General features: G+C 49.5%; 1 protein-coding gene across 2 annotated transcripts in view; it reads left to right on the top strand.

Moving 5' to 3' along the window:
• The first annotated feature begins 12024 nt into the window (after positions 1–12024).
• Positions 12025–22870, top strand: part of LOC117490768 (multidrug and toxin extrusion protein 1-like) — a 28301-nt gene continuing 17455 nt past the window's right edge. For both annotated transcript variants that reach the window (XM_034140578.1, XM_034140579.1), the window contains exons 1-7: positions 12025–12256; positions 12580–12681; positions 18071–18139; positions 18263–18411; positions 21353–21395; positions 21961–22005; positions 22345–22442. In XM_034140578.1, coding sequence (XP_033996469.1) covers positions 12041–12256; positions 12580–12681; positions 18071–18139; positions 18263–18411; positions 21353–21395; positions 21961–22005; positions 22345–22442 — 722 coding nt within the window. In that variant the 5' untranslated portion in view covers positions 12025–12040. The remainder of the gene's footprint in view (positions 12257–12579; positions 12682–18070; positions 18140–18262; positions 18412–21352; positions 21396–21960; positions 22006–22344; positions 22443–22870) is intronic.

Below are 22870 nucleotides of genomic sequence, written 5' to 3' on the forward strand. Positions count from 1 at the left end.
CAGGTGTCCTCAACTCTATCATTAATCCCTGTGATGTTTCTTCTATTGTGCCATCGACTACTCTCTGTGATAAGTTTCTTAAATTTTGTATTGAAAAAGTATCTGCTGTTAGGCTAGCCCACACTAGTGCTACCCCAGATCCTGCTCCTTTTCTGTGCCCTGCAGTCCTCAACCATTTTGAGCCTGTATCCCTCTCTTCTCTCTCGGATGTAGTCAAGCACCTGCGGCCGACAAACTGCACCTCAGACAGCATTCCCTCTCACCTTCTCAGAGATGTTTTCGAATCAGTTGGAGCAAGTATTTTATTACTTATAAACACCTCTATAGCTCAGGATGTGTCCCAGCTGCCTTCCAACATGCCGTGGTCAAGCCACTACTTAAAAAGAAAAATCTCGACCCTTCCATTCTCGCAAATTTTAGGCCCATCTCCCAGCTACCTTTTTTATCTAAAGCCCTGGAGCGAGTAGTCTATGCCCAGCTGCAGTCTTTCTTAACCACGCATGGAATCCATGAAAAGTTTCAGTCTGGCTTCAAACCCATGCACATCTGAAACAGCCCTTTTAAGAGTTTTTAATTATCTGCTCCTAGCCGCCGACTCAGGTAGCCCAGCTGTCCTGGTGCTGTTAGACCTGACAGCTGCCTTTGACACTGTGGACCCTAGCATCCTGTTGTCACGGCTTGAACAGTCCGCTGGCATCACAGGCTCTGCCCTTGCATGGTTCAGGTCTTATCTGACAGACCGTAGCTTCTCAGTACAGCTAGGTGCCTTCTCCTCTGCCAAAGCCCCTCTTACTGTACCTGTGGGGTTCCCCAAGGCTCTATTCTGGGCCCCATCCTCTTTTTACTGTACATACTGCCCCGAGGGTCAATTCTCACAAAACACAATATTCCCTTCCACTGCTACGCCGACCATGTACAGATCTATCTGCCTCTCAAAGCAAATGTCAAACACTCACTACAGCAGTTGATGGACTGCTTAACAGAGATCAAATCCTGGCTGAGCAAAAACTTTCTCAACCTCAACGAGAGCAAGACTGAGGTCATCTTCTTTGGACCCCAACCTCCAGCCTCTCCGGTTCATATTCTGGGCTCTCTCAATAAAAACATCCTCCCCTCTGTCATGAACCTTGGAGTGACCTTCACTAGCACTTTTAAATTCGACAAGCAGGTCAGCACCGTAGTCAAATCCTGCTTTTTTAAAATAAGACTATTGGCCAAAACCAAGTCGTATTTATCTTTTAAAGACTTAGAAAGGGTTATTAACGCCTTTGTTACCTCAAGACTGGATTACTGCAACGCTCTGTATGTGGGTATGGACCAGGCCTCTATTAAACGCCTGCAGCTAGTCCAAAACACAGCTGCACGTTTGCTGACTGGCCACAAAAAGCGTGACCACATCACCCCAATTCTGGCCTCACTGCACTGGCTTCCAATTCGGTTCCGAATTGATTTTTATTTGTTTTTAAAGCACTAAATGGGCTGGCTCCGGCCTATATAGCTGAACTCCTCCATCGCTACACCTCAGCCAGAGCTTTAAGGTCTGCTGATCAGCTGCTGCTGGTAGTGCCCAAGACCAGGCTCAAAACCCGAGGGCACCGAGCCTTCGCAGCATCTGGCCCCAGGCTCTGGAACACTCTGCCCCTCCATGTGAGGTCGGCCCAGACCCTATACTAGGGGTTTTTAAATCTACACTAAAGACACACTTCTTCTCTCTGGCCTTCTAGTCAGAGCGGAGCACGACTCCTGACTTTTCCCTGTGTTTTTGATATATCTGTTGTAATTTATTGTCTTTTATTGTGATTGTAGTAATGTGTTTTTATTACATGTACATAGGCCTGTCGCGATAATCGATAAATTGACTTATCGTACGATAAATAAAAATGGACTCGATAACTTTTCTGAGCTCGCTAAATTGCCGTTTACATAAGGATGTGACCAGCATTTTAGCCAGGAGCGCTGTGGCTGACAGGTGCGCTGTGGCTGCTGGGCCACGCGCGCTGTGAGGGGCGGGGCTGACACACAGCCAGGTCAGGACACTCCGCGTGCACGTGCAGCAGCGTAGCAGGCAAATTAATAATATAGCGACAAGCGGGAGACAACGTGTGACTTACTCGCGGGGAATTTAAAGTTAAATGGAATTGGTTACAAAACCTAACTACACATCTCGATTCTCCGGTGTGGCAGTATTTTGGATTCAAGCCAAATCAACGAGGCGAACCTACGGACTTGAATGAGCCGGGCGGTGTGTCGCATTTGTTTAAAAAAGGTAGCGACAAAAGCAGGCAATACCACGCATTTTAAACTACACCTAAAACACAACCACCCCATTCCGTTTCCCCAGCTGGGAGCAAACACGGCAGCTGGAGATGGAGAGCCCCCACCTTCCCGACAGTTTACAATCAAAGATGCATTTGCCCGACAATGCAAACATGTTGGTGTTCCTTGCTCGAAAACTTTGAAAAACAGATTTGGATATGGCCTGTTGAGGCATCTGGGTCTTTGTATGGGCAGTGGACTGTACACTTGACTGTTGTTTTAAGGAGGGTTTTTTTTGCTTGTGAGACAATGTGTGCTCATATTTATTTATATATATATAGATAGATAGATAGATAGATAGATAGATAGATAGATAGATAGATAGATAGATAGATAGGTAGAGAGAGAGCTCTGTTTTCCAGCCTGAGTCTATTTAATTTATTGTTTTGGTTGTGTGTGATTTAATTAATTTATTATAATTTAATTAATTTGTTTTATTTATTATATATCATTTATATATTTTAATATTATTTCACATTTCTTTTGCAATGTTGAATGTTCAATAAAAAGTTATGTTTGAAAGGATGTACTTGAATTATTATTATTATATATTATCATTATGTCAATGGTCTAAAATGGTCTTACAACAGTGCCGACAATATTATCGTTTATCGTAATAATTTCCAGGAAAATTTATCGTCCAACAAAATTAATTCTCGTGACAGGCCTGACATCGCTTATCACTTTGCCGGGGTCAGGATTCAAACCTGCGTACCTGGCAGCAGACATCGCACATTGGCCACCAGCTCTAACCACTGACCTATATGGCTGCTGAGGGTTTATCACATTCATATGTCCAAAACATTTATAATTTTTATGAAACTAAACTAAACTAAACTATAGCTAGAAAACAAGTTAAAACACACCAAAAGTGATTGCACTAGCTTGAAAACATACTAAATATCACTTACTACTGCATCACTACATTATCTGACATGTGCAGTATTATCAGGCCATATTACCAGGACTATTGTATACTTGTATTTACTTTATTCAGGTGTGTGCATGTTTCCAACAGCCCTCCCTCACTTACCCACTAGAGAGAGGCATTAACCAGCTGAGAAGCTTGCTTCACCTATAGATAGCATATAAGACCTACCAGGCTTGTATGATGTTTTATTAACTGCTGTTTTTTTCCCTATTTTCTTTCAAAGTAAATATGGCTTACAGAAATTCATTGGGTTGTATAAAAAAAAACATAGGTACTTTTTTTTTTAGTCATGTCTTGCACAAGGTTTCTCCTTGACTGTTACACTACATTTGAGTTTGATTAAGTAGATTTGAATGACCACTGCAAGTCTTTTGACAACCACTTTGAAACTGCATAACAAATACTGGCACTTAGATATCATTATTGTTGTTTTCATTGTATATTTATTTTCCTCTGTCTTAACCCTGAGAAAAACATTTTAAGCTTCTTAAAACGGTAGGCATGTGTCTAACCCACCTTTTTCAGTCACACGGCTTTTTGGCATCGAAAGATCACTTATGTGATTTTGACAGAGTTAAAGGGCTAGTTGTAGGCCTAAACCTCAATTTCTTTGCTCATGTATTTGTTAAAGGGAATTTAAAACATTAACCTTTGGACTTTTTATAATTGGAACATGATATTCAGTCTATGACAGCGCAACAATTCTTATGTGGATTAAAGGTTAACAGCAATTGCCACATTGATAGTTTGGAGTGAGCGCTTTCCGTGAAGTTGCACCATAAGTTGCACCTACTTTATAGTAGATAGACCCATGCAGGGATCTCTCTTTTCTCACCACACACACTTTCTCACCTGTGCCCTCCTCAGCTGTAATGTGTACCATTGAGTAAATCCATACTGTTACTCAGTTACAGTTACTTATTAACATTTACGTTCCTGTAGATGCTGGTGAGTAAATGTTTAGGTTGCAGGGCTCTGTTAGGAGAAAATTGATGTTCCTACATTTGGCTGGGTGACAAGAACATGCAGAGGCCGAAGTCAGTGGTCAAAGTTCGATCAGAGGCAGATAAGATCAGTTGTTAATGTGCGCACACACAAACATGAACAGCACGACTGCCAGGTAAATAATTCATCGAAGCCTGCAGAGATTATGCCATCATGCTGTTAGGATGCGTGGAAGGGTAGGACCCAAATGCAGACTATCAAAAAAGGTAAAGGGTCTCGAAACAAAAAGCGAGCTTTATTTTAAAAGCTGAACAAAAACAAGGCATGAAACACATAGGTTGTACAAAAACTGACCGTGACCAACATGGAGGGAGACAGGAGAGACAACCGTGACTGACATGGAGGGAGACAGGAAAAACCAACAATGAACCGACAGGGGAACAAAGGAAGAGACAAGACTAAATACAGGGAGAGGTAATCACAAGACAAGACACAGCTGGGGTAAGGGAGGCAGAAACACAAGGGCAACAGGTGAACACAATCAGACACACCAGGGAAACTAACGACAGGAAGGCAAACACAGGAAGAAGGAACAGAGAAGACACAAGGAGGAAACATTTCAAAACAAAGGTGGAAAAAAGAAAACATAAATACAAAACCCTAACAGAACCCCCCCCTCAAGGGACGGATTCCAGACGTCCCAAGAAAACCCCCAAAAGTCCAAAACCTCTAGAAGGGTGGGCGGAGGGGGCCCGGAGGAGGGACGCACAACCAGGACCAACAGGGTGGGTGGAGGGGGTCCGGAGGACGGGCCCGGAAGGGGTCCCGGGCGGACGGCCCGGGGGCAAGGCAGAGTCCAAAAAGGGGCGAAGGCCACAGCGGGCGAACTCAGGGGCCCGGGCATGAGAGCGAAGGCAGTGGTTGGAAGAGTCAGGAGGCCGGGCTCGAGGGCGAAGACCACGGCTGGGGAACTCAGGAGACCGGGCTCGAGGGCGAAGACCGCGGCACTCAGGGAGCCGGGCTCGAAGGTCAAGACGGGACAGCTCCGGAGGACGAGCAGAAAGGCGCAGACGGGACAGCTCCGGAGGCCGGGCAGGAAAGCGCCGACGGGACAGCTCCGGAGGCCGGGCAGGAAAGCGCCGACGGGACAGCTCTGGAGGCCGGGCAGGAAGGCGTCGACAGGACAGCTCCGGAGGCCGGGCAGGAAGGCGTCGAAGGGACAGCTCCGGAGGCCGGGCAGGAAGGCGTCGACAGGACAGCTCCGGAGGCCGGGCAGGAAGGCGTCGAAGGGACAGCTCCGGAGGCCGGGCAGGAAGGCGTCGACAGGACAGCTCCGGAGGACGGGCAGGACCCAGTATCGACCGGACAGGAACCGGAGCCAACCAGACAGGCGCAGACGGGACCCCGGACAAGACATGGGCTGGTGTCAATGGAACCCCGGATGTAGCAAGGGCTGGTGTCGACTGGACCCCCAACGGAACAGGACACAGAGCTGGCAGAACCCCCGGCGGGACAGGTGTCGGCGGAACCCCCAACAGAACAGGATCTGGTGTTGGCAGGACCCCCGGCGGGACAGGTGTCGGCGGGACCCCCAACAGGACAGGATCTGGTGTTGGCAGGAAACCCGGCGGAGCAGTAGTCGGCGGGACCCCCAACGGGACAGGACAAGGGGTTGGCAGGACCCACAGCGGAACAGGTGTCGGCAGGACCCCCAACGATACTGGACGTGGAGTTGGCAGGAACCTCAGCGAAACCCCCAACGGCACAGGACATAGGGTTGGCAAGACCCCCGGCAGAAGAGTAGTCGGTGGGACCCCCAACGGGACAGGACATAGGATTGGCAAGACCCCCGGCAGAAGAGTAGTCGGTGGGACCCCCAATGGGACAGGACATGGAGTTGGCAAGACCCCCGGCAGGAGAGTTGTCGGCGGGACCCCCAACGGGACAAGACATGGAGTTGGCAAGACCCCCGGCAAGAGAGTTGTCGGCGGGACCCCCAACGGGATAGGACATAGGATTGGCAAGACCCCCGGCAGAAGAGTAGTCGGCGGGACCCCCAATGGGACAGGACACGGAGTTGGCAAGACCCCCGGCAGGAGAGTAGTCGGCGGGACCTCCAACAGCACTGGACATAGGGTTGGCAGGACCCCCGGCAGAAGAGTAGTCGGCGGGACCCCCAACGGGACAGGACATAGGATTGGCAAGACCCCCGGCAGAAGAGTAGTCGGCGGGACCTCCAACGGCACAGGACATAGGGTTGGCAGGACCCCCGGCAGAAGAGTAGTCGGCGGGACCCCCAACGGGACAGGACATGGAGTTGGCAAGACCCCCGGCAGGAGAGTAGTCGGCGGGACCTCCAACGGCACAGGACATTATCCTGACTCAGATTGGTTGCTCCATCTGGCAGAAACAGCAGTCAGCGAACAAAACACCAGCCTAACACATCAGTTTCTCAAATCTTTCACTGGTAGTCAGTTGAGATCTAGTTATTCTTAATGAGGCCCACAGCAGATGATTCACAAAATGTTTGAACTCATTAAACCTTTCAGTGACACATCGAGAAGAAACCATTCAACAGCCGCGATCAACTGACTCACTGTTTGGTGAATGGCATCATTTCTGCTTCCTCTGACACAACTCCGTATTCATCCCATTTTCAGACTTTTACAAAGTCGTGGGAGCTTCCATGCCCCTCCACCCAGTAGTGGTATGGTGTGCACGTTAATGCAAGCCCTATACTCAAGCTTTTTAAATCCTTTCTAAATTGTTTGCAAACAGTCACTAACTTACACATCCTGCAGAGAAAGAACAGGAAGAACATTTAGACCAAAAAGACACACACAAAAAAAATCCCACATGATCGATCAGCTCAGTTCGTTTTGGACATCCTGGCCTGCGAAAATATCTGTCTCTCTTTTGCTTGCTAGATATTGAGCTCCTTCACCCAACATCAACATTGGCTGTCTGCCATTTGGCGTTGGGCAAATAGGATACATTTGTGTTGTGAGAGTGTTTGTGTGTTGGGGTTAGCATCAGTTGACACTGAATTAGGCCAACAGCAAACAGCAAAAAGCAATGCACTCAAATTGGCTTCGGCTTGCAGCAAGCTGCAGACTGGGGGTTGATTCTCAGTTTGACTGGGTTAATGAACCCTTCCCCCTAACAGGTGAAAACTCACTGGAATCAGTTATTGAATACTTAAAATATTAAATCTGTTCAGATTTAATATAATCTCAGGGTTGCAGGGTTTCCATACATAGATGATCTATTATCTATGGAGTTCTGCTGCAAGTGTTAGGATGGCGTGGAAGGGTAGGACCCAAATGCAGAGTATCAAAAAGGTAACAGGTCTCGTAACAAAAAGCGAGCTTTATTTTAAAAGCTGATCAAAACAAGGCATGAAACAAATGGGTTGTACAAAAAACTGACCGTGACCCACATGGAGGGAGACAGGAGAGACAACCGTGACTGACATGGAGGAAGACAGGAAAAACCAACAATGAACCGACAGGGGAACACAGGAAGAGACAAGACTAAATACAGGGAGGGGTAATCACAAGACACAGCTGGGGTAAGAGAGGCAGAAACACAAGGGCAACAGGTGAACACAATCAGACAAACCAGAGGAACTAATGACAGGAAGGCAAACACAGGAAGAAGGAACAGAGAAGACACAAGGAGGAAAACATTTCAAAACAAAAGGTGGAAAATGAAAACATAAATACAAAACCGTAACAGAACCCCCCCCTCAAGGGACGGATTCCAGACGTCCCAAGAAAACCCCCAAAAGTCCAAAAAATTCCAGCAGGGTGGGTGGAGGGGGTCTGGAAGACGGGTTTGGGCTGACAGCCCAGGGGCACAGCGGAGGACCCGGAAGGGGTCTCGGGCGGACGGCCCGGGGGCAAGGCAGAGATCAAGGAGGGGGTCTCGGGCGGACAGCCCGGGGGCAAGGCAGAGTTCAAAAAAGGGCGAAGACCACAGCGGGCGAACTCAGGGGGCCGGGCATGAGAGCAAAGGCAGCGGCTGAAAGCGTCAGGAGGCCGGGCTCGAGGGCGAAGGCCACGGCTGGGGAAATCAGGGGGCCGAGCTCGAGGGCGAAGGCCCCGGCACTCAGGGGGCCGGGCTCGAGGGCGAACAAGAAGGCATCGACGGGACAGCTCCGGAGGCCGGGCAGGAAGGTGCTGACGGGACAACTCCGGAGGACGGGCAGGAAGGCGCTGACGGGACAGCTCCGGAGGCCGGGCAGGACCCAGTATCGACCGGACAGGAACCGGAGCCGACCAGACAGGCGCAGACGGGACCCCGGACAAGACATGGGCTGGTGTCAATGGAACCCCGGATGTAGCAAGGGCTGGTGTCGACTGGACCCCCAACGGAACAGGACACAGAGCTGGCAGAACCCCCGGCGGGACAGGTGTCGGCGGAACCCCCAACAGAACAGGATCTGGTGTTGGCAGGACCCCCGGCGGGACAGGTGTCGGCGGGACCCCCAACAGGACAGGATCTGGTGTTGGCAGGAAACCCGGCGGAGCAGTAGTCGGCGGGACCCCCAACGGGACAGGACAAGGGGTTGGCAGGACCCACAGCGGAACAGGTGTCGGCAGGACCCCCAACGATACTGGACGTGGAGTTGGCAGGAACCTCAGCGAAACCCCCAACGGCACAGGACATAGGGTTGGCAAGACCCCCGGCAGAAGAGTAGTCGGTGGGACCCCCAACGGGACAGGACATAGGATTGGCAAGACCCCCGGCAGAAGAGTAGTCGGTGGGACCCCCAATGGGACAGGACATGGAGTTGGCAAGACCCCCGGCAGGAGAGTTGTCGGCGGGACCCCCAACGGGACAAGACATGGAGTTGGCAAGACCCCCGGCAAGAGAGTTGTCGGCGGGACCCCCAACGGGATAGGACATAGGATTGGCAAGACCCCCGGCAGAAGAGTAGTCGGCGGGACCCCCAATGGGACAGGACACGGAGTTGGCAAGACCCCCGGCAGGAGAGTAGTCGGCGGGACCTCCAACAGCACTGGACATAGGGTTGGCAGGACCCCCCGGCAGAAGAGTAGTCGGCGGGACCCCCAACGGGACAGGACATAGGATTGGCAAGACCCCCGGCAGAAGAGTAGTCGGCGGGACCTCCAACGGCACAGGACATAGGGTTGGCAGGACCCCCGGCAGAAGAGTAGTCGGCGGGACCCCCAACGGGACAGGACATGGAGTTGGCAAGACCCCCGGCAGGAGAGTAGTCGGCGGGACCTCCAACGGCACAGGACATAGGGTTGGCAGGACCCCCGGCAGAAGAGTAGTCGGCGGGACCTCCAACGGGACAGGACATAGAATTGGCAGGACCCCCGGCAGAAGAGTAGTCGGCGGGACCCCCAATGGGACAGGATATGGAGTTGGCAAGACCCCCAGCAGGAGAGTATTCAGCAGGACCTCCAACGGCACAGGACATAGGGTTGGCAGGACCCCCGGCAGAAGAGTAGTCGGCGGGACCTCCAACGGGACAGGACATAGGGTTGGCAGGACCCCCGGCAGAAGAGTAGTCGGCGGGACCCCCAATGGGACAGGACACGGAATTGGCAAGACCCCCGGCAGGAGAGTAGTCGGCGGGACCTCCAACAGCACTGGACATAGGGTTGGCAGGACCCCCGGCAGAAGAGTAGTCGGCGGGACCCCCAATGGGACAGGACATGGAGTTGGCAAGACCCCCAGCAGGAGAGTATTCAGCAGGACCTCCAACGGCACAGGACATAGGGTTGGCAGGACCCCCGGCAGAAGAGTAGTCGGCGGGACCTCCAACGGGACAGGACATAGGGTTGGAGTGGAATCCACAGGTGGATTGGAGGAGGCAGGAAATGCAGCAGAAGACGTCAAAGTTGAGACCTGAGCAGCGAGGTTTGAGATGTGTAGAGCCAAGGACTGCTGGCTTTCAACTAAGGCTCGCATCATCTGCTCATGTTGGCCCAGAAGATTTCCCTGATGAGAAATGGCGTGCTGGACCGGAACAGAGGCCGGAACCATGGCTGCTGGGGCCAGAACTGGGGCTGGAACCATGGCTGTATGGGCCTGTTCTGGAGCCGGAACCATGGCTGTGTGGGCCGGTTCTGGAGCCGGAACCATGGCTGCTGGGGCCAGAACTGGGGCTGAAACCATGGCTGCTGGGGCCAGAACTGGGGCTGGAACCATGGCTGCTGGGGCCAGAATTGGGGCTGGAACCATGGCTGCTGGGGCCAGAACTGGGGCTGGAATCATGGCTGTATGGGCCGGTTCTGGAGCCGGAACCATGGCTGTTGGGGCCACGGCTGGAATCCTGGCCTTGCGTCTCCTAGAGACCCTTTGGAGGCTCCGTGGACCTCCTAAGGCAAGGCGGGATCCCGAGAAGGGGTTTGAGGCTTGAGGCTGGCACTCAGGGCTACGCGAAAAAATTCAGAGAAATTCCACTGGTCTACAGAGAAGAACTCTACCAAAGAGCTCCACAGCCATGGCACGTTATCCACCTCCATTTGAGCTCTTTTGAGGACAGCCTCTTTCTCCCTGCTAGTCGAGGTTCTACTCCACACAGCATAAAGACATCGAAGGGAGTAATCCAGAGAAAGCAATTCAGAATCAAAATCAAAAACATAATCCGCTGGGTCCATAATTGGTCGGTTCATTATGTTAGGATGCGTGGAAGGGTAGGACCCAAATGCAGACTATCAAAAAAGGTAAAAGGTCTCGAAACAAAAAGCGAGCTTTATTTTAAAAGCTGAACAAAAACAAGGCATGAAACACATAGGTTGTACAAAAACTGACCGTGACCAACATGGAGGGAGACAGGAGAGACAACCGTGACTGACATGGAGGGAGACAGGAAAAACCAACAATGAACCGACAGGGGAACAAAGGAAGAGACAAGACTAAATACAGGGAGAGGTAATCACAAGACAAGACACAGCTGGGGTAAGGGAGGCAGAAACACAAGGGCAACAGGTGAACACAATCAGACAATCAGACACACCAGGGAAACTAACGACAGGAAGGCAAACACAGGAAGAAGGAACAGAGAAGACACAAGGAGGAAACATTTCAAAACAAAGGTGGAAAAAAGAAAATATAAATACAAAACCCTAACACATGCCTCTTTGTCTAAAATATGCATACAGGCATTCCTCATCAGATTACTCCTAAACCAAATAAGACCACCAGGTCCAGTTTCACTAACTCCCTTACAAGTCACAAGAAACATTCATCGGCCCTGCGTTGACCATTGTATCCACAAATAAAGACTTTTGATCTTTTCCAGGTTGCAGGGCTCTGTTAGGAGAAAATTGATGTTCCTACATTTGGCTGGGTGACAAGAACATGCAGAGGCCGAAGTCAGTGGTCAAAGTTCGATCAGAGGCAGATAAGATCAGTTGTTAATGTGCGCACACACAAACATGAACAGCACGACTGCCAGGTAAATAATTCATCGAAGCCTGCAGAGATTATGCCATCATGCCTCTTTGTCTAAAATATGCATACAGGCATTCCTCATCAGATTACTCCTAAACCAAATAAGACCACCAGGTCCAGTTTCACTAACTCCCTTACAAGTCACAAGAAACATTCATCGGCCCTGCGTTGACCATTGTATCCACAAATAAAGACTTTTGATCTTTTCCACTACCTGTTTTCTTTCTCTCCCCTTTTTTTTATCATTATTTTCTCCTCACTCCTCCTCCAAACCACATTATTCAATCAATAACAAGTGCATGTGTTGTATTCCTGAACCCAGATAGACCGACTGCCCCTCTCCTTGTTATCTCTTCCCCACTCCCTCCCGTTCCATTGGCTTTACTCCCTCCTCTCTCCTTTTCCTGAGTTTGAATGGAGAAGCTGGGTTCCCCGGATCCTGCAGACCCTCCGCCGGGTGCAGGGCCCGTTGCTGGGGTTTCTGTTGGCAGGAGCTCAGGGGCCGAGGAAGACGAGGAAGACGAGGCAGCAGTCAGCTCCAAACTGTTTCGGTGTGCATGCGTGAGACGCTGGGTACCACTGGTCTACAGAGAAGAACTCTACCAAGTCTTACGGCTCACGGGCCCACTGGTGAGTAGAGGAAAGTTCAAGTGTTGTTTGTTGGGGGGGATTGGTATGTTATTCATAAAGTGCCACCACTGTTATACACTTAGTTCTTATATTCACTGTGTGCAGAGTTACTGGTGAATGTTGCATAGTACAGTGAATATGCAGTTATGTAATATATACACAGCATACAATGACATATAATGGTGCTTAAAGTTGTCTGTGCTTTTTGATTTCCCAAAGCTGAGCACACATAAGCTGTCCAGTTACTATTAGAGCATATTGTACTGTAGTTTTCAGTCATTGATGGCCTGAAATGAGTGAAATCTTTCTGATTGTTTCTGCAGGTGCTGTTTCGGATTCTGAACTTCCTCCTGCTGTTTGTTAACACCATATTCTGTGGTCACATTGGCAATGCAGAACTGGCAGGATACGCACTGGCCTCAGCGGTACACTTTTAAACCCTTTGTACACTACTCTGATTATAAATGATGCAACTAGAGTAGTACAACTACTACAAGTCTACGGCTTCCACTGAAAACGTTCATACTCCCAATTAGAATGATACTCGTTTGTACCTCATGCGTAGCTTACTTTATAGACCAACTGGCAGAGACTTGGCAATACTGAATGCCTGAAAGACACTTAAAATGTAAAAGAGCTGTTGTGCAATCAACTGCACAGCTGTGTCGCTCTCACCAACGCTTGTAAACATTGTATTTGTCACAATTTGTATGAATAGCTAAAGGTAGCTGCATAGCTCTGCAGGAAGATAACATTCTTATCCTGACTCAGATTGGTTGCTCCATCTGGCAGAAACAGCAGTCAGCGAACAAAACACCAGCCTAACACATCAGTTTCTCAAATCTTTCACTGGTAGTCAGTTGAGATCTAGTTATTCTTAATGAGGCCCACAGCAGATGATTCACAAAATGTTTGAACTCATTAAACCTTTCAGTGACACATCGAGAAGAAACCATTCAACAGCCGCGATCAACTGACTCACTGTTTGGTGAATGGCATCATTTCTGCTTCCTCTGACACAACTCCGTATTCATCCCATTTTCAGACTTTTACAAAGTCGTGGGAGCTTCCATGCCCCTCCACCCAGTAGTGGTATGGTGTGCACGTTAATGCAAGCCCTATACTCAAGCTTTTTAAATCCTTTCTAAATTGTTTGCAAACAGTCACTAACTTACACATCCTGCAGAGAAAGAACAGGAAGAACATTTAGACCAAAAAGACACACACAAAAAAAATCCCACATGATCGATCAGCTCAGTTCGTTTTGGACATCCTGGCCTGCGAAAATATCTGTCTCTTTTGCTTGCTAGATATTGAGCTCCTTCACCCAACATCAACATTGGCTGTCTGCCATTTGGCGTTGGGCAAATAGGATACATTTGTGTTGTGAGAGTGTTGTGTGTTGGGGTTAGCATCAGTTGACACTGAATTAGGCCAACAGCAAACAGCAAAAAGCAATGCACTCAAATTGGCTTCGGCTTGCAGCAAGCTGCAGACTGGGGGTTGATTCTCAGTTTGACTGGGTTAATGAACCCTTCCCCCTAACAGGTGAAAACTCACTGGAATCAGTTATTGAATACTTAAAATATTAAATCTGTTCAGATTTAATATAATCTCAGGGTTGCAGGGTTTCCATACATAGATGATCTATTATCTATGGAGTTCTGCTGCAAGTGTTAGGATGGCGTGGAAGGGTAGGACCCAAATGCAGACTATCAAAAAGGTAACAGGTCTCGTAACAAAAAGCGAGCTTTATTTTAAAAGCTGATCAAAACAAGGCATGAAACAAATGGGTTGTACAAAAAACTGACCGTGACCCACATGGAGGGAGACAGGAGAGACAACCGTGACTGACATGGAGGAAGACAGGAAAAACCAACAATGAACCGACAGGGGAACACAGGAAGAGACAAGACTAAATACAGGGAGGGGTAATCACAAGACAAGACACAGCTGGGGTAAGAGAGGCAGAAACACAAGGGCAACAGGTGAACACAATCAGACAAACCAGAGGAACTAATGACAGGAAGGCAAACACAGGAAGAAGGAACAGAGAAGACACAAGGAGGAAAACATTTCAAAACAAAAGGTGGAAAATGAAACATAAATACAAAACCGTAACAGAACCCCCCCCTCAAGGGACGGATTCCAGACGTCCCAAGAAAACCCCCAAAAGTCCAAAAAATTCCAGCAGGGTGGGTGGAGGGGGTCTGGAAGACGGGTTTGGGCTGACAGCCCAGGGGCACAGCGGAGGACCCGGAAGGGGTCTCGGGCGGACGGCCCGGGGGCAAGGCAGAGATCAAGGAGGGGGTCTCGGGCGGACAGCCCGGGGGCAAGGCAGAGTTCAAAAAAGGGCGAAGACCACAGCGGGCGAACTCAGGGGGCCGGGCATGAGAGCAAAGGCAGCGGCTGAAAGCGTCAGGAGGCCGGGCTCGAGGGCGAAGGCCACGGCTGGGGAAATCAGGGGGCCGAGCTCGAGGGCGAAGGCCCCGGCACTCAGGGGGCCGGGCTCGAGGGCGAACAAGAAGGCATCGACGGGACAGCTCCGGAGGCCGGGCAGGAAGGTGCTGACGGGACAACTCCGGAGGACGGGCAGGAAGGCGCTGACGGGACAGCTCCGGAGGCCGGGCAGGACCCGTTGTCGGCCAGACAGGAACCGGAGCCGACGGAACAGGCGTAGACGGGATCCTGGACATGACATGGACTGGTGTCAATGGGACCCCGGATGGAGCAAGGGCTGGTGTCGACTGGACCTCCAACGGAACAGGACACAGAGTTGGCAGGACCCCCGGTGGAACAGGTGTCGGCGGGACCTCCAACAGGACAGGACACAGAGTTGGCAGGACCCCCGGCGGGACAGGTGTCGGCGGGACCCCCAACAGAACAGAACATGGAGCTGGCAGGACCCCCGGCGGGACAGGTGTCGGCGGGACCCCCAACAGGACAGGACATGGTGTAGGCAGGAAATCTGGTGGAGCAGGTGTCGGCGGGACCCCCAACAGGACAGGATCTGGTGTTGGCAGGAAACCTGGCGGAGCAGTAGTCGGCGGGACCCCCAACGGGACAGGACATGGGGTTGGCAGGACCCACAGCTGAACCCCCAACGGCACATGACACAGGGTTGGCAAGACCCCCGGCAGAAGAGTAGTCGGCGGGACCCCCAATGGGACAGGACATGGAGTTGGCAAGACTCCCGGCAGGAGAGTAGTCGGTGGGACCTCCAACAGCACAGGACATAGGGTTGGCAGGACCCCCGGCAGAAGAGTAGTCGGCGGGACCCCCAACGGGACAGGACATAGGATTGGCAAGACCCCCGGCAGAAGAGTAGTCGGCGGGACCTCCAACGGCACAGGACATAGGGTTGGCAGGACCCCCGGCAGAAGAGTAGTCGGCGGGACCTCCAACGGCACAGGACATAGGGTTGGCAGGACCCCCGGCAGAAGAGTAGTCGGCGGGACCCCCAACGGGACAGGACATAGGATTGGCAAGACCCCCGGCAGACGAGTAGTCGGCGGGACCCCCAATGGGACAGGACATGGAGTTGGCAAGACTCCCGGCAGGAGAGTAGTCGGTGGGACCTCCAACAGCACAGGACATAGGGTTGGCAGGACCCCCGGCAGAAGAGTAGTCGGCGGGACCCCCAACGGGACAGGACATAGGATTGGCAAGACCCCCGGCAGAAGAGTAGTCGGCGGGACCTCCAACGGCACAGGACATAGGGTTGGCAGGACCCCCGGCAGAAGAGTAGTCGGCGGGACCTCCAACGGCACAGGACATAGGGTTGGCAGGACCCCCGGCAGGAGAGTAGTCGGCGGGACCTCCAACAGCACAGGACATAGGGTTGGCAGGACCCCCGGCAGAAGAGTAGTCGGCGGGACCTCCAACATCACAGGACATGGGGTAGGCGTCGGCCATAGAGCCAACAGGACACGGGGTGCTGGAGTCGGCCGGACCACCGACAGAACACGAGGGGCTGGAGTGGGCCGAACCACTGACAAAACACGGGGGGCCGGAGTCGGCCGGACCACCGACAGGACACGAGGTGCTGGAGTCGGCCGGACCACCGACAGGACACGAGGTGCTGGAGTCGGCCGGACCACCGACAGGACACGAGGTGCTGGAGTCGGCCGGACCACCGACAGGACACGAGGTGCTGGAGTCGGCCGGACCACCGACAGGAGACGGGGTGCTGGAGTCGGCCGGACCACCGACAGGACACGAGGTGCTGGAGTCGGCCGGACCACCGACAGGACACGAGGTGCTGGAGTCGGCCGGACCACCGACAGGACACGGGGGGCTGGCGTCGGCCGGGGAGCCAGTACTGGAGCCGAAACTGAAGTCGGGACCATGGCTGCTGGGACCGGAACAGGGGCCGGAACCATGGCTGCTGGGGCCGGAACCATGGCCGCTGGGGCCAGAACTGGGGCCGGAACCATGGCTGCTGGGGCCAGAACTGGGGCTGGAACCATGGCTGTATGGGCCGGTTCTGGAGCCGGAACCATGGCTGTGTGGGCCGGTACTAGAGCAGGCACCATGGCTGCTGGGCACGGAACCGGAACACGGAACCATGGCTGTGTGGGATGGTACTGGAGCACGGTACCATGACTGTGTGGACCGGCACTGGAACACGGAAACATGACTGTAAGGTCCGGTTCTGGAGCAGTGACTATGGCTGCTTGGCACGGAACAGAAGCCTGGACCCTGGCTGTGTGAGCCAGGTAATGGAGCACGGAAGCATGGCTGTGTGGGCCGGTACTGGTGCACGGATCCATGGCTGTGTGGGCCGGTACTGGACCACGAGCCGGCCTCCCGACCTTGCGTTTCTCCGAGGCCCCCTGGAGGCTCCGTGGACCTCCAAACGCCAGGCGGGATCCCAAAAAAGGGCCAGAGAATGGAGCTGGAACCACTGGAGCACGGGCTGGAATCTTGGTCTTGCGTCTCCTAGAGATTCTTTGGAGGATCTGTGGGCCTCCCCAGGCCTGGTCATACCCCAGGAAAGGGTTAGAGGCTTCGGACAAGTCCTCAGGACTACTTGTGAAAAGTTGTAGCCACTCAGGCAACATGCTCCTAAGCCAGGGCTGGCGAGCAACCTCCTGACGTGCCTCCTTCAATGCAGCCTCTCTACCACGTCTAGAAGAGGCGCCATTCCAGGTATAAAAAATGTACTCCAGAGAGTACCCAAGACATTCTGCCTGTAGAGCAAAACGATCCGAGTCTGCTGAGTCCAAAGCTGGTCGGTTCATTCTGTTAGGATGGCGTGGAAGGGTAGGACCCAAATGCAGACTATCAAAAAGGTAACAGGTCTCGTAACAAAAAGCGAGCTTTATTTTAAAAGCTGATCAAAACAAGGCATGAAACAAATGGGTTGTACAAAAAACTGACCGTGACCCACATGGAGGGAGACAGGAGAGACAACCGTGACTGACATGGAGGAAGACAGAAAAAACCAACAATGAACCGACAGGGGAACACAGGAAGAGACAAGACTAAATACAGGGAGGGGTAATCACAAGACAAGACACAGCTGGGGTAAGAGAGGCAGAAACACAAGGGCAACAGGTGAACACAATCAGACAAACCAGGGGAACTAATGACAGGAAGGCAAACACAGGAAGAAGGAACAGAGAAGACACAAGGAGGAAAACATTTCAAAACAAAAGGTGGAAAATGAAAACATAAATACAAAACCGTAACAGCAAGAAGACCACATGTTGCTCAGTAACTGTTTTTCCACCTGGATTTTGTATAATTTTCTGTCTTATATACCGTTTTTATCCCTTCTGATTCACTTGTTCTTGATTGTCCTCCTCTCAGACCATTAACATCACTACGACTGCAACAGGCTATGGCCTCGCCCTGGCGTGTGACACACTCATTTCTCAGGTGAGCAAACTACATTATCTAATTGCTCTATTGTTTCATTATGTGTTATCAACAGAAAGTCAATATTATAAACCTATGTAATCAGACTCAGTTTTTTAATTTGTTCTCTTTTGTGTTTTGCAGACATACGGCAGTAAAAACTTGAAGCGTGTGGGAGTAATTCTTCAGAAGAGTACATTGATCCTACTGCTGTTCACTCTGCCCTGCTGGGCTCTTCTCATCAACTCTCACAACCTGCTGATCATCTTGCACCAAGAGGAACAGGTGGCAAAGTAAATTCACAGTTTATGAAAGTTAAAGCTCCCATGTCATGCTTTTCCGGTTATTACCCGTCCCCTTGTGTGTTATGAAGGTTTTTATGCATGTAAACGGTGTGCAGAGTCAAAACCCTCAAAGTACACCCTGTAGCGAGTAAAAAATCTAACACAGAAAATACCTCCCCAAAACGCCTCGTTGGAGATACGTCACTGCCCATTTGATTCTTCCGGGTACCGCCTGATGTCATGCGGTACCCGGAACGAAATGGACCAATCCCGAAGAGCTATGGCCACACCAGCAGCGGCGTGTTCCTCCTCCAGAGGTTCGAAGAACCGGCATTTCACAGACGAAAGCTTCCAAAACATTGCCCAGTTTGAGGCCGGATATGCACAGCTTGTTTGGACCGTTTGGAGCAGGGGAAGATCTGGGTATACAACCTGTAAGTTTGCATTGTTATTTGTGTATTTATCAAACAAGACTGTTTAAATGTGTAAACTGTGTTGGACTGCTAAGCCATTGACACAGTGCTAACTGTGCTAACTAAGTTGCTAGAGTTTCCATATATCAACTCTAATATCAGAAGATGGCCTTGTATACATGTATCTCATAGCAGGAGAATGTCTGCATTCACACACAAAATACCTATTGACAGTATACTCCGGGTGATTTGCCGTGCGGTCAGTCGCGAAACGTAATTACATTATAGCTGGCGTAGCGTGTATGCAACCGATCTAACACACGGAGCTAGAGCTAGTTTTGGTCGGAAAAACATTTTTGTGATGCTACGTTGCTAGCGTTTAAATATATCAACTACAATGTCAGCAGATGGCCTTACATGTTTGTCATGGCAGGAGAATGTCTGCAGTCACACACACGGAATACTCATACAGTATACTCCGGGTGATTTACCGTACATTGTGACCGTACATATACTGCATGTAGCTAACGAGGCTAGCTGTATGCTAGCGCAAAACAATGTATTCATGCAAGTTACATTGTATGGTAGCAGAATACCCGTATACGATTGCAATTATAAACACGTTATTGCTAGCCTAATATGAACCACTAGCTTTTGTTCATAGTAGTTTTATTACACTGCATTATAGTTGCCTTTCCTCCAAGCTAACGTTCATATCGTGTTAGCTACCAAGGTAAACAAAGCTAGGTTAGCATATTAGCAGGCAAGCTGTTCATTACACAACTACTACTAACGAATCTAAAACAACTAAGTTTCTCTAATATTTTGTGATTTGCATTTGATTTCGTCCAGCCAGATCCTGGCGGACAATCCATGACTTCTACTACTACTGAGGCCTCGTGCTAAAAGGCACCGCACCGACTGTGCGCAGGCAAGATGCGAGGAGGAGGAATGGATGATATACCGTGTGTATATATGTATATTTATGTTCATTTTGTACATTTCTAAAAATAAAGTTTAATGGAAATACTTAGTAGGCCTATCCTTTCTTCCCTGAATTCATATATAGCAAACCATGATTTGATTTCTCATCAAACAGTAGTAGTTTATAACGGGTAAAAATAACTTACTCTTTGTTATGAGCCACAACGGAAAGACAAGGAGACATACACGAGTTTACAAAACCACGGCACATTTATTGTGGTAAATGCAGAGATAGGTGGTTGAGAGGATCGCAGAGTTAGTCTTCCTGCAGCCGCTTTGGAGAGAGACTGGGGCCGTCGTGTCCGGAGGTGTCCGTGATCGTGCTGATTAGCCTCTTCAGCTCCACCCCATCGTAAGACAAAGGCCCTGGGGCCGTCACACTCTTCTATAACAACAGTTAAAAATATATATGTATATAAAATATACGGCTGTATCGACGCCATGATAAGACTGATGTTACGCTGAGAGCAGCCGGGAAAAGCACTGTTAGACATGGGCGCAGCCTCTCTGGTGGTTGACTAATCAGAACGAGTGGCCGAGCTGACCAATCGGAGCACACTAGGCTCACAGGGAGGGGGGGGGCAAGAGCTCCAACGAGTCGTTTAGTGGAGAAAGTGAATACTGCTGAATACACATACTTGACAGAGATGCTGTATGCGAAACCAATGTGAGTTTGGAAAATTGCACAGTATAAATCTATTTTAGTATACCTCAACAATGTAATTATGATCAGTGGAAATGGCCATGACATGGGCCCTTTAATGATACAAGTTTGATGTGAACAAAATAGGCATGCTGCAAGACGCATATCCTTATCTTTAGTGCCATGGTTCTTACTGTTATCTTCAGTGTTACTGACATCCATATTATATTGTTTTATTCCAGGTTAGTGTGTACAGGAGTGCTTACATTAATTCAGTTTATGTACATGCTTTTAGGTGTTGTATATGTGTGAATTGTAGACACCTGGATATGGCATTCCACCGAACTGCTGTACTGTACGAGTCCTGTCCTTTTATCAATTTCATTTTAAGGAAGTTAAAGGTAGGGTAGGTAATTCACTTCAGAAACACTTTTATTTATATTCCATGGAATGCTCTTAACATCCCGATAGCAATGAATATATTAAATGCTTTGACAATAAATACATTAAAAAATGTCATCTGTGGAAGCCGTAGTACTGTAAAAAGCACGACCAATTATTTTAGCCGGCCTGGCTAAAGTAACTGGATGGCCTACCTGCCTGTCAGCCTTCCATCTGTGCACAAACTTATCTCGTGCCCTCATTGGTCATGTGCGCGTTTGTGTGTGTTGGAGGAGGGGCTCTGTAAGGAAGGGGCAGATTTTTTCTGGCTGTGTACTTTCAAATTCTAGAGCACTCGAGCTGGTTTCTTCATTCTTACCTACCCTACCTTTAAGCAATTTAATGTGAACAAACACATCGTTTTGATATTGCATATAAAGACATGTACAAATTGGGACATGTTAAATTACTGTTTATGTTTTTGCTCTACTTCTTTAGATGAATATTACTCTGTTTGCCTCCTTTTCAGAATCGCCCAGATCTACGTGATGGCATTTCTACCAGCTGTTCCAGTGAGTGCAATGAACTAAAAAAAAAGATAGGCCCAACATTTTGTACAGCCTTATTTAGTACATTTTATTATATAGAATATACTGCAGTGACTTGAGCTACAGAATTAGGACACACAATAGACTATGTATTAAAAAAACAAACAAGAAATGTCTACCAAGTTTAGGTGCGACCAAAAAAATAGCAAGCATGGCTATGAACGAGAAAGAGATTAGAGTGATGATGTCTTTGTGTGATTCCTCAAAAAGTGAAGACTCAAACAGTGTTTGCCATTTCATTGTCTGTGTATAAAAAATGAATCATGCTCCATCGGGTTCCATTCATAATCTCTCTGGTGTATTAAAGTTATTAATTAAAGGCAGGAGCAACAGCATTAAGTGAAATAAAACATTAGCTGGTGGTGTCTCTGGACAAGCTTAACAGTCAATATATTTTCCAAACTTATAGTCAAGTTGTTGAAGCGAAGCAACTTATGACATCTAAAAGTAGCATCAAAGTGGAGAATTCAGGCTGTTATCTGAGAGGTTTACCAGTTTTAATATTCCCCTTTGTCTCTCCCTGCTACAGGCCATGTTTGTGCACATGCTGCAAGTTGCCTACCTGCAGAACCAGGTACGTTTATGAGTGGAAAAAGGTTCACTTCTCGTTCACTGAAGTTCAGTAGGGTGCCCTGCCTCAAAAAAAGGACTATCTTAATATTTCCCCAATCAGGAAATGGTAACACTCAAGTAGTAAAAAAAAAAAGAATAGCTTCATGTTTAAAACTGAGAACATGGTAAACATTTTACTGTGAGCATGTTAGCTTAGCCTCACCAAGCTGCTAGCATGGCTGTTGCCTGTCATGTTACCAGGGTGCTGTATTTGTTCTATATTGAATCTACATTAATAACGCTCTTTCAATATAAGCTACACAGATGGATAGCTGATTGTGAATTCATGTTTTTCTGTCAGGGGATCATTCTGCCTCAGATGTACACGGCAGCAGTAGCAAACATTTTCAACTTGGGGGCCAACTATGTCTTAATCTTCAGCCTCGACATGGGTGTCATGTAAGTGTCATGCTTTTTCTCCTAACATTTGCATTGTTAATAAACGTTGTGCAGCTAGACAGTCTATGGCCTCAAGTATCATGACCGATAAACGGTCCAAGTGACTGTACACCTTTACAAAGCAGAGAAACTCTGCTGATCACTGCTGTTCAAACAGCAAAAGGCTGTGGGCTGATGCACAGCCAGGATTTTGTGAATAAGGGACAGGAGGTCAGAGAGCTCATTATGCACTTCAATATATCTAAGAAGATTCGTTTTTTGTTAAAACTAAGCCAGCAGTATACTGATGTTTATTATTTGTGTACTTTATTTTTAGAGAGAGGGAGGCAGTGTAGGAAAAGAAGAGAGCGCTGTGACAGGAGTTGATCCTGGTCCAGCTGGACAAACATTTGGTTCAACAGGCAGTCCACTAAACCAATCAAGTCCCT

Source organism: Trematomus bernacchii, unplaced genomic scaffold, assembly GCF_902827165.1.
Source record: "Trematomus bernacchii unplaced genomic scaffold, fTreBer1.1, whole genome shotgun sequence".
In the NCBI taxonomy this organism is placed as follows: Eukaryota; Metazoa; Chordata; class Actinopteri; order Perciformes; family Nototheniidae; genus Trematomus; species Trematomus bernacchii.